Source organism: Nerophis ophidion, linkage group LG04 (genome assembly GCF_033978795.1).
Source record: "Nerophis ophidion isolate RoL-2023_Sa linkage group LG04, RoL_Noph_v1.0, whole genome shotgun sequence".
NCBI classification, from domain to species: Eukaryota; Metazoa; Chordata; class Actinopteri; order Syngnathiformes; family Syngnathidae; genus Nerophis; species Nerophis ophidion.
The window spans coordinates 16,402,661-16,419,973 of record NC_084614.1 but is presented as its reverse complement, the minus strand read 5'-3'; the positions used below and the strand labels follow the sequence as shown (position 1 = coordinate 16,419,973).

Below are 17,313 nucleotides of genomic sequence, written 5' to 3'. Positions count from 1 at the left end.
GTTAAAAAAATATCTTGTTTTAGCAGGGGTTGCAAACTGGAGGAACATTTCCAACAATTTTCCGGGAGTATTTTTGTTTAAAAATATATTGTTTTAGCAAGGGTTGCAATCTGAAGGAACATTTCCAAGAATTTTCCAGGAGCATTTTTGTTAAAAAGTATCTTGTTTTAGCAAGGGTTGCAATCTGGAGGAACATTTCCAAGAATTCTCCAGGAGCATTTTTGTTAAGTATGTTGTTTTAGCAAGGGTTGCATTCTGGAGGAAAATTTCCAAGAATTTTCCAGGAGCATTTTTGTTAAAAAAAAAAATCTTGTTTTAGCAAGGGTCGCAATCTGGAGGATCATTTCCAAGAATTCTCCAGGAGCATTTAGCATTTTTGTTAAAAAGTATATTGTTTTAGCAAGGGTTGCAATCTGGAGGAACATTTCCAAGAATTTTCCAGGAGCATTTTTGTTAAAAAAAAAAAAAAAAATTCTTGTTTTAGCAAGGGTTGCAATCTGGAGGAACATTTCCAAGAATGTTCCAGGAGTATTTTTGTAAAAAAATATCTTGTTTTAGCAAGTTTTGCAATTTTCGTAAATGTTCTCTAGTTTGAGCGAGGGTTGCAATTTGGAGAAGCATTTCCAAAAATATGTTTTCAAAAAGTTTCCCTATTTAAAGCAATGGTTGTTGTAATGTGATGGAAAATGTCTGGGAAAAGTTCTGCCGGCAATGCGGACCAAGCTCTGACACTGACCGCCACAATCAGACAGTCCGTTACGCCGCACTCTCTGAGCACTCCCCACAGTTGTGGTGAAGGAGGAGCTGAGCCGGAAGGCAAAACTCTCAATTTGCCGGTCAATCTACGTTCCCATCGTCACCTATATTAATGAGCTTTGGGTTATGACCGAAAGGACAAGATCACGGGTACAAGCGGTCGAAATTAGTTTTCTCTGCCGGGTGGCGGGGCCCTCCCTTAGAGATAGGGTGAGAAGCTCTGCCATCCGGAAGGAGCTCAAACCAAAGCCGGTGCTCACAACGAGAGGAAAATAGTTCTTACAATAACAATGTCGCGACAGTTTGGATATTATGCAGGTTACAGTAATGGTTATTATACAGGTTAGAGAACCCTAATGAAGTATTGTTGATGGTTTTTGAATGCATTTTAAAGTGATTTCGAGGTAGAATTGAGTGTTACAATCAGCTGCATTTCTAGCCCCCAACAACGAGACGATTTTTATTTTAGAATGCAAAAAACAACAACTTTTGTCTTCTTGTTGCTCATGATTGTGAACGACAGGCAACAATCCCCTCAAAAAGTGCAGTTCCCATTTTAATAAATCACAGCAGTCATGTGCAACATTTACTATCAGAATCAACTTTGTCGTCATACAAATATATAAAATGAAATTTTGCTGACTCCCCCAGTTCCTTGTGAAAACTATTAAGAGGAATAAAAGCCAAAAGAATATAGTCCCATTATTTTATATTGGATCTATAGTGCCTAACTTCACTTGATTAATTAAAAAAACAGACAGATACGAGGGGTCTAAAAAGACATCGATTTTGGATTTAATTTCGATGCTTATTTGTAAGGATTCTTAATTAGTTGGTTACTAGTTCACTTGTATTTGTCCTTATTAATTGTTTGGGTATAATTTTATTCAACAAAACAGTTTTCTTTTAAGTATTATCAGAGCTGATCATTTATTTTATGGAGGAATGTAGTCCAGCATAGAATTGGCAACCAATATTATTAAAAAAACTATGGCTTTTGAATCGAATCGTACGGTGCGTAAAGATTTACAATCCTATAAGATTCGAAGTTGTGCCAAAGTCCCAATTTCTAAAATTGACTAAGTTCAGGAAAACTCATGTACTATGTGCTTTGAGAGGTGTTATATAGGACTAAAAGAATAAAAGAGAGTCGCTGTTCCTATTGATCCCACGTGCAATATGTATGGGCGTCTCTCAAGGAGGAATATAGAGGCCACAGCTTGAGGACAGAAGCCGTTCCTCAGCCTGTTAGTGGTGGACCTGATGGTTCTGAATGGCTTGCTGGATGGTAGTGGTTCAAAGAGCGGGTTACCAGGATGTGTGTACTGTATAGTCCAAGGAGATTTTTTTTGGCCTTCTTCCTCAGTCTGCTGAGTGTCCAGCCCTATTATGGCTGGAGTGCCTTTACCACTCTGCAGGGCTACCCTCTCAACCACCGCGCAGCTCACAACAAACCACAAGGATGCAGTTGATGAGGATGCTCTGATAAATAAAAAAAAGAGCAAGAAAAGTGTCTGTTGAGTTTCCTGATCAGGTTTGACGTGTTAGCAGTTGAAGACATTTGGCTGGGAAGACTGGCTCCAAGGAATTTCAAGCTTTCCACAGTTTCCACGGATTCTCTGTGCATGTGGAGGTGGTGTCTGCCCTTTGTTCTTCGAAAGGCTGTGATTATTCACTTGGTTTTTGAGGTGTTGAGCATCTAGTTATTATTCTTGCACCAATATGCCAGGTGTTGAACCTCGTGTATGTATGTTGACTCATTGTTGTGCGTGATGAGGCCCACGGCTGTAGTGTCCTCAGCAAACCTAATGGGGTCGGAGCTGTGGATGGGCGTGCAGTCATGGGTAAAAACAGTGACGAGGATGTGGTGCACTTGTGTTTTTACTTGCTGTGGTCTGCCGTAATTTAGGAGCACAGTGGGGAGCCCAGGCCTAAAATGCCTAAAACTGGGATACTGATACGGCAATCATCATTAAAAATATGATTATTCATTCATTTGAAAACATGTACCGCCAAAACTCAACTTTAAATATCGTTAAAAACTGATTTATATTAATAAACTACAACAATGAAATAATGATCATAGTAACAATTACCATGAACTGATTAACGTGGACCCTGACTTAAACAAGTTGAAAAACTTATTCGGGTGTTACCATTTAGTGGTCAATTGTACGGAATATGTACTGAACTGTGCAATCTACTAATAAAAGTATCAATCAATCAAATTAATTTAGATAACATTATAAAAACAATACAAATCTGTTTTTCTATCCAAATTTTTTTTTATTCATTTTTTTTTTACTCTTTTTACATTTTAGTTACCACCATAGAGTGTGTGCTGTTGTGTCCAATTCAATTTAATAAAATGCGACTTATCCAGGATGTACCCTGACTTCTGCCGAGTGCAGGTCGGATAGGCTCCGGCCCCCCCACGACCCCGAAAAGGACAAGTGGTAGGAAATGGATGGGTGCATGGTTTGTTATTAAATTAAAAAATCCTCACATTTATTGGTGCAATGCATCTCTGGACAATTTTGGCCAGTATTGTAGGTCAAAGCATAAAAAGTGTGCAACTGTATCAAGTGCTTTAATTAAGTACATTATGCTTGTGTAAGGTACTTTTTGGAAACCTTTATTTTGTTAGCGCCGTCAGACTGGATGTGGTGCACCGGTCTGATATTGTGAAGGGAGGAAGTGGGCTGTGCTGAGCCTCGCAAGTTGCGACTGCTGTTTGTACATTGATGTTACATCGATGATGTCATTCACAATAACACAAGCAGATGAGATGTGTTGTAGGATTATTCTTGCTAGTTTAGTCTGTGTTTCAAGTGGACGTCTCCGCATTGTTTCGTTCAGGACGGGCCGCTTGAGCTGTCTGGGTCACATTATTTTTCCAAAGAAATGATTGAGGACATTGTTCCCCTGTGTGGAGAATTACTATCGTCGTTTGAAGGACTAAGAACGTGGTGATTCCCAGTTGAATTAGTCACTGTGTCTTTAGTGTGAACTTTGTAATCCTAAACTCTGGAATCCACTCTCTCATTAACCCAAATATTCTAATGTCCAGTGGACACGTGTGATGAATTTTTCTTAAACTGACTGAAGAAGACAAGTATCTGATCACCTCCAAGTGCATTTCATTAAGCTCTAAATGCTTCCTAGGAGACAGCGGCAAGGTGACGACAGTGGTGGCCACGCCGGGTCAGGGCCCGGACCGCCCACAGGAAGTCTCCTACACTGACATCAAGGTGAGTTGATTAGAACAAAGAGGGCCGCCAAAAATGTTTTTCTCAGCTGAGGTCTGTATGGGCCGCAGCGATAGTAATGATTTGTGGCAGGAATGACAATATTAAACAAACAAAAGAAGTCTTGAGCTAAAGTTATAGGGAAGTTTCTTAAGCGCAAAAATTGTGACTAAAGTGGTGAAGCTATATTTTCATTTCCACTCTAATTTCATTGACAGTTTAATTTAAAAAAATCAGTTTTTATTTATTTTAGCACTATATAATAGTTTGTACATTTTTTTCAGCAATTTACAAGTCACCTCTTATGGAGTATATTTGGCCAGTACTTATTTTACTAATCAGCCTGACCTAAGCCTTATATGGACCAACTTTTTTTAAAAGTCCTTGTTATGAGTTAAACAATCATAATTGTGAGATCAAAAAGTTGTAATTATGAGATTAGAAATTGTTTTATTGTGAGATAATAGGTCATAATTATGAGATCAGAAGTTTAAAAAAAAAAGATAAACTTGAATTTATGTGAGAAAAAGTCAAAGCTATGACATAGAAAGTCATAATTATAAGCTAAAAAGTTGAAACTATGAGGTATAAAGATGTAATTATCTGATGAAAAGTAGAAATTATGAGATAAAAAATCAAAAGTATAAGACCTAAAAAGTAGAAATGATTAAATAAAAGGTCTTAATTATGAGATAAAATATTGAAATTATGAAATTAAAAGTCTTAATTATAAGATAAAAAGTTAAAACTATGTGATGTATAGTCGTAATTATCTGATAAAAAGTAGAAATTATGAGGTAAAAAGTCAAAAGTATAAGACCTAAAAAGTAAAAAATATTAAATAAAAGGTCTTAATTATGAGATAAAATATTAAAACTATGATATTAAAAGTCATAATTATGAGATAGATACTTGTACATTTGAGATAAAGTCAAAATAATGAGATGAGAAGTTGTAATTTATGTGCTAAAACATCAAAATTATGAGATACAAACTGCATAACTGCACTGCTCTCTCCTAATTAATTTTTTTAATCTCATAATTTCAATTTTTTTATGTCATAATATATGACTTTGTATCTCATAATTTCGACAATCTCCAAATTTCAACTTCTTGTCTCATATTAATGACTTACCATTGGGGTATTATTTTTTGTGTGTTTTTTTTTGTCGCGGCAAGGGGCTTCCTTAGGTTTATAGGATTATGTGTTAAATAAATAATCTTTGAAATTAACTCATGGTTTGATATCATTTGGCAAGGTAGTCAACTGTAAGTAGGTTAGATACAATTACTCAATATGATTTTAATTCAAGAGAAAGATGAGTAATTCAGTGTTAATATTTGAGTGGGTCCTGGCCCCCCGAGGTCAATAAGAGGTCAAGGTTGACAAGACGTCAACTTGTTCCTCCTCCTTCCTCAGGTGATCGGCAATGGCTCCTTCGGGGTGGTCTACCAGGCCCGACTCATGGACAGCCAGGAGATGGTGGCCATCAAGAAGGTTCTCCAGGATAAGCGGTTCAAGGTGACGTGGTGTGTTTCTTGCAGTGTCAACATGGCATCTTCATGTGTGCTTTCCGCGCTGCTTTGTGTCATGATGCAGAACCGTGAGCTGCAGATCATGAGGAAGCTGGACCACTGCAACATCGTCAGACTACGTTACTTCTTCTACTCCAGCGGAGAGAAGGTTTGCTGCCTTTGTGCGTCTTACTCGCCGCGTGTGTGTCGTGTGTGACTCATACCGGTTGTTGGCGTGCGTCTAGAAAGATGAAGTGTACCTCAACCTGGTGCTGGACTTTGTCCCCGAGACGGTCTACAGGGTTGCCCGGCATTTTAACAAGAACAAGAGCATCATTCCTATAATATACGTCAAGGTAACGCTCCTCCCTGCAGGGAATGTTGGCCTTTTGCAGGAGATGTCTTAGTCGTCCTGTTCCCTCCTCAGGTGTACATGTACCAGCTGTTTCGCAGCCTGGCTTACATCCACTCTCAAGGCGTGTGTCATCGCGACATCAAGCCCCAGAACCTGCTTGTGGACCCGGAGACCGCCATCCTCAAGCTGTGTGACTTTGGCAGGTAAGGACGCTGAAGCAGTCGCCTGACGAGCATCGAAAGAGTGACAAAGTCTCTCTTTCAGCGCCAAGCAGCTGGTCCGCGGCGAGCCCAACGTCTCGTATATCTGCTCGCGCTACTACCGAGCACCCGAGCTCATTTTCGGCGCCACCGACTACACGGCCAACATCGACATCTGGTCGGCGGGCTGCGTGCTGGCCGAGCTGCTGCTGGGTCAGCCCATCTTCCCAGGCGACAGCGGCGTGGACCAACTGGTGGAGATCATCAAGGTGAGCGGCCGACGGGGTCTTGAAGAACTTTGCCTCTGCAGAGGAGGCGCTCACTTTCTCATCTCTCTCCTCGCCAGGTGCTCGGCACGCCGACCAGGGAGCAGATTCGGGAGATGAACCCCAACTATACAGAATTCAAATTCCCTCAGATTAAAGCTCATCCTTGGACCAAGGTAGTGCTCAGCATCCTGCAATACCATATTTTTCGGACTATAAGTCACCGTTTTTTTCATAGTTTGGCCGGGGGTGCGACTTATACTCAGGTACGACTTATGTGTGAAATTATTAACACATTACCGTAAAATATTAAATAATATTATTTAGCTCATTCACGTAAGAGACTAGACGTATAAGATTTCATGGGAATTAGCAGTTAGGAGTGACAGATTGTTTGGTAAACGTATAGCATGTTTTATATGTTAGTTATTTGAATACCTCTTACCATATGTGGTGTTGGGTTTTATCAAATAAATTTCCCCAAAAAATGCGACTTATACTCCAGTGCGACTTATATATGTTTTTTCTCTTCTTTATTATGCATTTTCGGCAGGTACGACTTTATACTCCGAAAAATACGGTACTTGATTTCCTCTATGCATTGCATACGTGCTCATAGTTGCCAAAAATAACAGTCACTTAAAGGCCTACTGAAATGAGATTTTCTCATTTAAACGGGGATAGCAGGTCCATTATATGTGTCATACTTGATCATTTCGCGATATTGCCATATTTTTGCTGACAGGATTTAGTAGAGAACATCCACGATAAAGTTCGCAACTTTTGGTGCTGATAAAAAAGCCTTGCCTTTACCGTAAGTCGCAAACAGTGACGTCACAAAGGTGAGGGCTCCTCACGTCCTCACATTGTTTATAATGGGAGCCTCCAGCAGCAAAAGCTATTCGGACCGAGAAAACGACAATTTCCCCCTTCGTTTGAGCGAGGATGAAAGATTTGTGGATGATACTGATAGTGAAGGACTAGAAAAAAATAAATAAATAAAGTAAAAAAAAAAAAGGCGATTGCATTGGGACGGATTCAGGTGTTTTTAGACACATTTACTAGGATAATTCTGGGAAATCCCTTATTTTTCTATTGTGTTGCTAGTGTTTTAGTGAGATTAAATAGTACCTGATAGTTGGAGGGGTGTGTCCAAGGGTGTCTTGACGCCAGTCTCTGAGGGAAGTTGACGTCAGCTGCAAGGACGAGGCAAGCTCAGCCAGTAAGTGGCGGCTTTTTACCACAATTTTCTCACCGAAACCTGCCGGTTGACCATTGGCCGGGAACCATGTTCACTTGACCGCTCTGATCAATAGTAAAGCTTCACCTCCGGGAATTTTATACAAGGAATCACCGTGTGTTTGTGTGGCTAAAGGCTAAAACTTCCCAACTACATCTTTCTACTTTGACTTCTCCATTATTAATTGAACAAATTGCAAAAGATTCAGCGACACAGATGTCCAGAATACTGTTTAATTGCGCAATGAAAAGAGACGACTTTTAGCCGCAAATGGTGCTGCGCTAATATGTCCTGACAGTCCGTGACGTCACGCCCACGCGTCATCATTCCGCGATGTTTTCAACAAGAAACTCCGCGGGAAATTTAAAAATTGCAATTTAGTAAACTAAACCGGCCGTATTGGCATGTGTTGCAATGTTAATATTTCATCATTGATATATAAACTATCAGACTGTGTTGTCGGTAGTAGTGGGTTTCAGTAGGCCTTTACGATTGACGTCGTCAGGGAGAATTAGCCTTAGCACTGTCGAATGCATTCGACAGCTCGCCCTCGCCATTCCGTTCAGTCATGGGAGACTTCTTCAGCCCTTGCCAAGTTGAGGTCTCAAGCTTCTAGGTCTTTGAGGAAAGTTCCTCTCAATGTGGGCTTTGGTCGTCTTCTTCTTTTTCTGCCAGGGAGCCATGTCGTTGCTATCTTGGGGTTGGTGTGGCATTCTGAGAATGTGACCTGCAAATTTCATCCGACGTGTTTCTAAGTCTTGGCTGAGTGGTGGTTTAGTTTTATTGAATACCTCTTTGATGGGGATGTGGTCAGGGAGAATACTGTATTTCAGTGGTTCTCAACCTTTTTTCAGTGATGTACCCCCTGTGAACATTTTTTTAATTCAAGTACCCCCTAATCAGAGCAAAGCATTTTTGGTTGCAAAAAAGAAAATACAAAAAAGTAAAATACAGCACTATGTCATCAGTTTCTGATTTATTAAATTGTATAACAGTGCAAAATATTGTTAATTTGTAGTGGTCTTTCTTGAACTATTTGGGAAAAAAAGATATAAAAATAACTAAAAACTTGTTGAAAAATAAACACATGATTCAATTATAAATAAAGATTTCTTCACATCGAAGTAATCATCAACTTAAAGTGCCTTCTTCGGGGATTGTAATAGAGATCTATCTGGATTCATGAACTTAATTCTAAACATTTCTTCACAAAACAAGAAATCTTTAACATCAATATTTATGGAACATGTCCACAAAAAAATCTAAATCAAAAAATTTTAATCAAAAAATCTCTGAATTGTTGTATTTTTTTCCCACAGTTTATGAACTTACATTCATATTTTGTTTAAGTATTATTCAATAAATATATCTATGAAGGATTTTTGAATTGTTATTTTTAGAATATTTAAAAAAAATCTCACGTACCCCTTGGCATACCTTCAAGTACCCCCATTTGAGAACCACTGCTATATTTTATTGGGGATGTTGTTTGCAGTGCCGATACTTTGGCTCCCTCGTGTCGCTAAATCTGAAATCATTACATGTATAGTTCCATGCCTATTAGTAAGTCTCTCAATTATTTTCTGTTAAGGATTTCACGCCCCGCCTCCCCCACTTTCCACTGTCAATAGTATAATTTTTCTTTGAAATTGTCAAAAGTACACCTCTGCGTAATAATCTGTCTTTATTAACATTAACGGGGCCCTATTATGAAAAAACTACTTTTCTTACCTAGTGGTACCTGCTATTGTGTATTTGGGATCTGTATAAGTTCTGAAATCAAATCGTGGAATCATTGCGGAGATATTTATAAAATAATCCTGCCTTCTGTCATACTTCCGGTAAAGAAGTTTGGAATGTCTATAGAAAGTAGCGTATAGTTCAAACTCATCTGTCAGAAGACTCGTGATGGAAGCGCTAAAAACTACAAGAAAGTGGGTGGGGAAAAGACGATGTCGAAGTGTAGCCCTGTGATTAAGAGCGCCCCATCCTGAAGAGATGATCATAAAGCGTCTGTGAACATAATCTATGCCAGGGGTCACCAACGCGGTGCCCGCGGCCACCAGGTAGCCCGTAAGGACCAGATGAGTAGCCTGCTGGCCTGTTCTAAAAATAGCTCAAATAGCAGCACTTACCAGTGAGCTGGCTCTATTTTTTATTTTTATTTTATTTACTAGCAAGCTGGTCTCACTTTGCTCGACATTTTTAATTCTAAGAGAGACAAAACTCAAATAGAATTGGAAAATCCAAGAAAATATTTTAAAGACTTGGTCTTCACTTGTTTAAATAAATTCATTTATTTTTTTACTTTGCTTCTTATAACTTTCAGAAAGACAATTTTAGAGAAAAAAATAGAACCGTAAAAATTATTTTAGGATTTTTAAACACATACTGTATACCTTTTTATGTTTTAAATTCCTTCCTCTTCTTTCCTGAAAATTTAAATCAATCCATCCATCATCTTCCGCTTATCCGAGGTCGGGTCGCGGGGGCAACAGCCTAAGCAGGGAAACCCAGACTTCCCTCTCCCCAGCCACTTCGTCTAGCTCTTCCCGGGGGATCCCGAGGCGTTCCCAGGCCAGCCGGGAGACATAGTCTTCCCAACGTGTCCTGGGTCTTCCCCTTGGCCTCCTACCGGTTGGACGTGCCCTAAACACCTCCCTAGGGAGGCGTTCGGGTGGCATCCTGACCAGATGCCCGAACCACCTCATCTGGCTCCTCTTGATGTGAAGGAGCAGCGGCTTTACTTTGAGTTCCTCCCGGATGGCAGAGCTTCTCACCCTATCTCTAAGGGAGAGCCCCGCCACACGGCGGAGGAAACTAATTTCGGCCGCTTGTACCCGTGATCTTATCCTTTCGGTCATGACCCAAAGCTCATGACCATAGGTGAGGATGGGAACGTAGATCGACCGGTAAATTGAGAGCTTTGCCTTCCGGCTCAGCTCCTTCTTCACCACAACGGACCGGTACAACGTCCGCATTACTGAAGACGCCGCACCGATCCGCCTGTCGATCTCACGATCCACTCTTCCCTCACTCGTGAACAAGACTCCTAGGTACTTGAACTCCTCCACTTGGGGCAGGGTCTCCTCCCCAACCCGGAGATGGCACTCCACCCTTTTCCGGGCGAGAACCATGGACTCGGACTTGGAGGTGCTGATTCTCATTCCGGTCGCTTCACACTCGGCTGCGAACCCATCCAGCGAGAGCTGAAGATCCCAGGTCAGATGAAGCCATCAGGACCACATCATCTGCAAAAAGCAGAGACCTAATCCTGCGGTTACCAAACCGGAACCCCTCAACGCCTTGACTGCGCCTAGAAATTCTGTCCATAAAAGTTATGAACAGAATCGGTGACAAAGGACAGCCTTGGCGAGTCCAACCCTAACTGGAAATGTGTTCGACTTACTGCCGGCAATGCGGACCAAGCTCTGGCACTGATCGTACAGGGAACGGACCGCCACAATAAGACAGTCCGATACCCCATACTCTCTGAGCACTCCCCACAGGACTTCCCGAGGGACACGGTCGAATACCTTCTCCAAGTCCACAAAGCACATGTAGACTGGTTGGGCAAACTCCCATGCACCCTCAAGAACCCTGCCGAGAGTATAGAGCTGGTCCACAGTTCCACGACCAGGACGAAAACCACACTGTTCCTCCTGAATCCGAGGTTCGACTCTCCGACGTAGCCTCCTCTCCAGTACACCTGAATAAACCTTACCGGGAAGGCTGAGGAGTGTGATCCCACGATAGTTGGAACACACCCTCCGGTCCCCCTTCTTAAACAGAGGAACCACCACCCCGGTCAGCCAATCCAGAGGTACCGCCCCCGATGTCCACGCGATGCTGCAAAGTCTTGTCAACCAAGACAGCCCCACAGCATCCAGAGCCTTAAGGAACTCCGGGCGGATCTCGTCCACCCCTGGGGCCTTGCCACCGAGGAGCTTTTTAACTACCTCAGCGACCTCAGCCCCAGAAATAGGAGAGTCCACCACAGATTCCCCAGGCACTGCTTCCTCATAGGAAGACGTGTTGGTGGGATTGAGGAGGTCTTCGAAGTATTCCTTCCACCTATCCACAACATCCGCAGTCGAGGTCAGCAGAACACCATCCGCACCATACACGGTGTTGATAGTGCACTGCTTCCCCTTCCTGAGGCGGCGGACGGTGGTCCAGAATCGCTTCGAAGCCGCCCGGAAGTCGTTTTCCATGGCTTCCCCGAACTCTTCCCATGTCCGAGTTTTTGCCTCCGCAACCGCTGAAGCTGCACACCGCTTGGCCTGTCGGTACCTGTCCACTGCCTCCGGAGTCCTATGAGCCAAAAGGACCCGATAGGACTCCTTCTTCAGCTTGACGGTATCCCTCACCGCTGGTGTCCACCAAGGGGTTTTAGGATTTCCGCCCCGACAGGCACCAACTACCTTGCGGCCACAGCTCCGATCTGCCGCCTCGACAATAGAGGTGCGGAACATGGTCCACTCGGACTCAATGTCCAGCACCTCCCTCGTGACATGTTCAAAGTTCTTCCGGAGGTGGGAATTGAAACTTTTTCTGACAGGAGACTCTGCCAGACGTTCCCAGCAGACCCTCACATTGCGTTTGGGCACCCTTATGTTTGAACATGGTGTTTGTTATGGACAAACTGTGACGAGCACAAAAGTCCAATAACAAAACACCACTCGGGTTCAGATCCGGGCGGCCATTCTTCCCAATCACGCCTCTCCAGGTTTCACTGTCGTTGCCAACGTGAGCGTTGAAGTCTCCCAGTAGGACAAGGGAATCACACGGGGGAGCACTTTCCAGTACTCCCTCGAGCGTTCCCAAAAAGGGTGGGTACTCTGAACTGCTGTTTGGTGCATAAGCACAAACAACAGTCAGGACCCGTCCCCCCACCCGAAGGCGGAGGGAGGCTACCCTTTCGTCCACCGGGTTGAACTCCAACGTACAGGCTTTGAGCCGGGGGGAAACAAGAATTGCCACCCCAGCCCGTCGCCTCTCACTGCCGGCAACGCCAGAGTGGAAGAGGGTCCAATCCCTCTCGAGAGAAGTGGTTCCAGAGCCCTTGCTGTGCGTCGAAGTGAGTCCGACTATATCCAGCCGGAATTTCTCGACTTCGCGCACTAGCTCAGGCTCTTTCCCCCCAGTGACGTGACGTTCCACGTCCCAAGCGCTAGCTTCTGTAGCCGAGGATCGGACCGCCAAGTGCCCTGCCTTCGGCTGTCGCCCAGCTCACAATGCACCCGACTTCTATGGCCCCTGCTATGGGTGGTGAGCCCATTGGAGGGGTGACCCACGTTGCCTCTTCGGGCTGTGCCCGGCCGGGCCCCATGGGAACAGGCCCGGCCACCAGGCGCTCGCCATCGTGCCCCACCTCCGGGCCTGGCTCCAGAGGGGGGCACCGGTGACCCGCGTCCGGGCGAGGGAAATCTGGGTCCATGATGTTTCTTCTTCATAAAGATCTTTTTTTTTATTGTAAAGAATAATAAATACATTTTAATTCAATTCTTCATTTTAGCTTCTGTTTTTTCGACGAAGAATATTTGTGAAATATTTATTCAAACTTATGATTAAAATTCCCAAAAAATATTCTGGCAAATCTAGAAAATCTTTAGAATGAAATTTAAATCTTATTTCAAAGTCTAGAATTTATTTTAAAATTTTTGCTGTGGAGAATCTAAATGAAATAATGATTTGTCTTTGTTAGAATATATAACAAATTGGACCAAGCTATATTTCTAACAAAGTGCAGATTGGATTTTAACCTATTTAAAGCATGTCATCAACATTCTAAAATTAATCTTAATCAGGAAAAATTACTAATGATGTTCCATAAATTCTTTTTTGAATTTTTTCAAAAAGATTCGAATTAGCTAGTTTTTCTGTTCTTTTTTTCGGTTGAATTTTGAATTTTAAAGAGTCGAAATTGCAGATAAACTATATTTCAAAATTGTATTTAGATTTTTTTCCTGTTTTCTCCTCTTTTAAACAATTATTTTTTTTCATCATTTATTCTCTACAAAAAACTTCCGTAAAAGGAAAAAAAAAGTACCACGGAATGACAGACAGAAATACCCATTTTTTTATATATATATATATATCGATTTATTTATTAAAGGTAAATTGAGCAAATTGGCTATTTCTGGCAATTTATTTAACTGTGTATCAAACTGGTAGCCCTTCGCATTAATCAGTACCCAAGAAGTAGCTCTTGGTTTCAAAAAGGTTGGTGACCCCTGATCTATGCAAAATGTTGACCAAAGATCCAGCATTACATGTTATGTGGACCAGGAAGGAAGTTTTTAAAGGTGTGAAATAATGATAATACGATCCCTTTTTAGGGAAAATTAAATATACATCATGTCACAAGAAAGAATACCTTTATTGATAGTTTTTATTCTGTAATGGAAAAGATTAAAAATGGGATAAATTTTCCTGAAATTCTAGAAAAAATGTTCATCCTTATTTAAAATGTAAACATTTTTGATTGACTTAAACCATTTATTGAAAAATAAAATTATATAAACTCAACAAATAATAATTTATTCAAATTGATGAGCAACAATAACATAAAAGTACATGTAAAACACTTAAACCTACAAAACAAAAATTAATAAAACAATGCGGTCTGATTTAAAAAAAAATATATATATATATGTGAGAATAGAATAGAATGGACTTGATTGTCATTATATTTGCATATAACGGGATTAAGAACTCCAATTTAAGGTGCAGTAATGAGAGCAAATATGGGGTAAAAATAAACAACACAAGAGGTATTAATAAAGGAAAAACTAACAATTAAAATAAACAGACTACTATCCAATAAAAATAATAAGCAATCCTGTACAATATACAAAACACTATCGAAATACAAATTACTGTACAATATACAGAACAAGACAAGAGTACCGGAGTAATTTATAACAATCAGTGTCGGGCGTATTGCACTCGTAGGGTAGTATTGCACAGTAGGGTATTGTATAGGGGTAAATTACTATTATAAGTTAGAGTTCAACATGGTGACAGCTCTGGGAAAGAAGCTGTCTCTGAGCCTGTTTGTTCTGGCTCTGATGGACCTGTAGCGCCTGCCCAATGGTAGCAGGTCAAACAGGTGGAAGCCAGGGTGTGTGCTGTCCTCGGTGATGCTAGGAAGTTAGGATTAGCATGTTTTGTAATGTACAGCTTTTCGAAGCTGTACACAATACTAAAAAAGTTACACCCCAATCTAAACTTCTATAAACACATTGCTGACTGAGCATCTAAGCCAGGGGTCGGGAACCTATTTGGCTGAGAGAGCCATACAAGCCAAATATTTTAAAAAGTACGTGAGAGCCATATAATATTTTTTTAAGACTGAACACAACTAAATGCGTGCATTTTTAAGTAAAACCAACATTTTTAGACTATAATAAAATAAGTCTCTTATTCTTTTTAATAACACTGTTATTCTGAAGCGAACCAACAATAAATAAAATACTTCTTACCATTAATGCGACTTCTTGAACAGGTGCGGTAGAAACCAGATGGATGGATTAAAATGCATGAGAATGTTTTATATTTTGAACGTTATTTTTGACACTGTGACTACCAGCAGAATTATTCATTACTTATCGTGTTAAGCAATGTCAGCTGAGATTTATCTGAGAGCCAGATGCAGTCATCAAAAGAGCCACATCTGGCTCTAGAGCCATAGGTTCCCTACCCCTGATCTAAGCTTTTGAATTGTGCACACTGAACCTACAGGCTTTACTCGCTAGGACAGAGTGATCGACCTATACTTGGAGGAATTATACCAACAGGAAATTAACTCGCGGGAAGGTGACGTGCCACAGCACGTTTTTCTTTATCATTAAAAGACTAAAATCTTTACAAATTAAAACGGAGAATGGTACAAAAATTCAAACACTCAAATGGAATAAAAATATGGCTCTTATAAAGCTAGAACAACATTCATTGTTTCTTCTGTCAAGATTGTGTGTCTATTTGCATTTTTTAAGTCAAACTTAGGTGTGTGTACTTTTTCACCACATTCAGCAATACCCTGATCATTTTAGTCGGAATCACCATGATATGAAATGTTCACATTGTTTGTTGTTTTTGCTGACGTTTACAACCGTCATCTTTCATTGAAAGGTGGATGCAAGTATGTAGCACGTAGTTAAATATAATTTTCACGTGCAGGTGTTCAAACCTCGCACGCCGCCAGAGGCCATCGCGCTCTGCTCCCGCCTGCTGGAATACACGCCGGCCTCCCGCCTCTCTCCGCTGGAGGCGTGTTCGCACACCTTCTTTGACGAGCTGAGACAGCCCAACACGCGACTGCCCAGCGGCCGCGAGCTGCCCATGCTCTTCAACTTCAGCACTACAGGTATACGCACACCTACACACTGTTCATTAGCACAAGAGAATGAAAACTTAAAAGAAAACTACATTTTGGGGAGAATTTTGCCCGTCATCTACAACCCTTACGTGGCCTTACGCATTCTAAATGTTAATAAAAACTGCTAGCACAGGACGGGTAACAATGCAGGTAATCGAGATACGATATATTCTGCCTACAAAGCCCTCTAAAACCATTCAACAGCGTTTTATTTGCATGCTGTATGTGTATATTGGGAATGGGTAGGAAATGAGCACTTGGAGAGTCTTTCTAGCGATGCTGTTGGGTTTTTTTTCAATGTCAATCAATGAATGTTTACTTATATCGCCCTAAATTACGAGTGTCTCAAAGGGCTGCACAGGCCACATTGACATCCTCGGCTCAGGTCCCACAATAGGGCAAGGAAAAACTCAACCCAATGGGACAATGAGAAACCCTAGGCGACCGGTGCAATGGACGTCGAGTGGATCTAGCATACTATTGTGAGAGTCCAGTCCATAGTGGATCTAACATAATAGTGAGAGTCCAGTCCATAATGGATCTAACATAATAGCGGGGCCAGCAGGAGACCATCTCAAGCGGAGACTGGTTAGCAGCGCACAGACGAGTGGTTTGCCGAAAATGCATAATAAAGAAGGAAAAAAACATATATGAGTCGCACTGGAGTATAAGTCGCATTTTTGGGGGAAATGTATTTGAGAAAATCCTACACCAAGAATAGACATTTGAAAGGTAATTTAAAATAAATCAAGAATAGTGAACAACAAGCTGAATAAGTGTACGTTATATGAGGCATAAATAACCAACTGAGAAGGTGCCTGGCATGTTAACCTAACATATTATGGTAAGTCATTCAAATAACTATAACACATAGAACATGCTATACGTTTACCAAACAATCTGTCACTCCTAATCGCTAAATCTCATGAAATCTTATACGTCTAGTCTCTTACGTGAATGAGCTGAATAATATTACAAACCCTGTTTCCATATGAGTTGGGAAATTGTGTTAGATGTAAATATAAACGAATTACAATGATTTGCAAATCCTTTTCAACCCATATTCAATTGAATGCACTACAAAGACAAGATATTTGATGTTCAAACTCATAAACTTTATTTTTATTTTTTTGGAAATAATAATTAACTTAGAATTTCATGGCTGCAACATGTACCAAAGTAGTTGGGAAAGGGCATGGTCACCACTGTGTTACATCACCTTTTCTTTTAACAACACTCAATAAACCTTTGGGAACTAAGGAGACACATTTTTGAAGCTTTTCAGGTGGAATTCTTTCCCATTCTGGTTTTATGTGCAGCTTAAGATGTTCAACAGTCCGGGTTCTCTGT

General features: G+C 41.2%; 1 protein-coding gene across 2 annotated transcripts in view; it reads left to right on the top strand.

Annotated features, from left to right (window-relative positions):
• The window catches only part of LOC133551029 (glycogen synthase kinase-3 beta-like), a 40,861-nt gene that overhangs the window by 17,431 nt on the left and 6,117 nt on the right, over nucleotides 1-17,313 (top strand). For both annotated transcript variants that reach the window (XM_061897290.1, XM_061897292.1), the window contains exons 2-9: nucleotides 3,922-4,007; nucleotides 5,425-5,526; nucleotides 5,605-5,688; nucleotides 5,765-5,875; nucleotides 5,947-6,077; nucleotides 6,139-6,343; nucleotides 6,421-6,516; nucleotides 15,765-15,951. In XM_061897290.1, coding sequence (XP_061753274.1) covers nucleotides 3,922-4,007; nucleotides 5,425-5,526; nucleotides 5,605-5,688; nucleotides 5,765-5,875; nucleotides 5,947-6,077; nucleotides 6,139-6,343; nucleotides 6,421-6,516; nucleotides 15,765-15,951 — 1,002 coding nt within the window. The remainder of the gene's footprint in view (nucleotides 1-3,921; nucleotides 4,008-5,424; nucleotides 5,527-5,604; nucleotides 5,689-5,764; nucleotides 5,876-5,946; nucleotides 6,078-6,138; nucleotides 6,344-6,420; nucleotides 6,517-15,764; nucleotides 15,952-17,313) is intronic.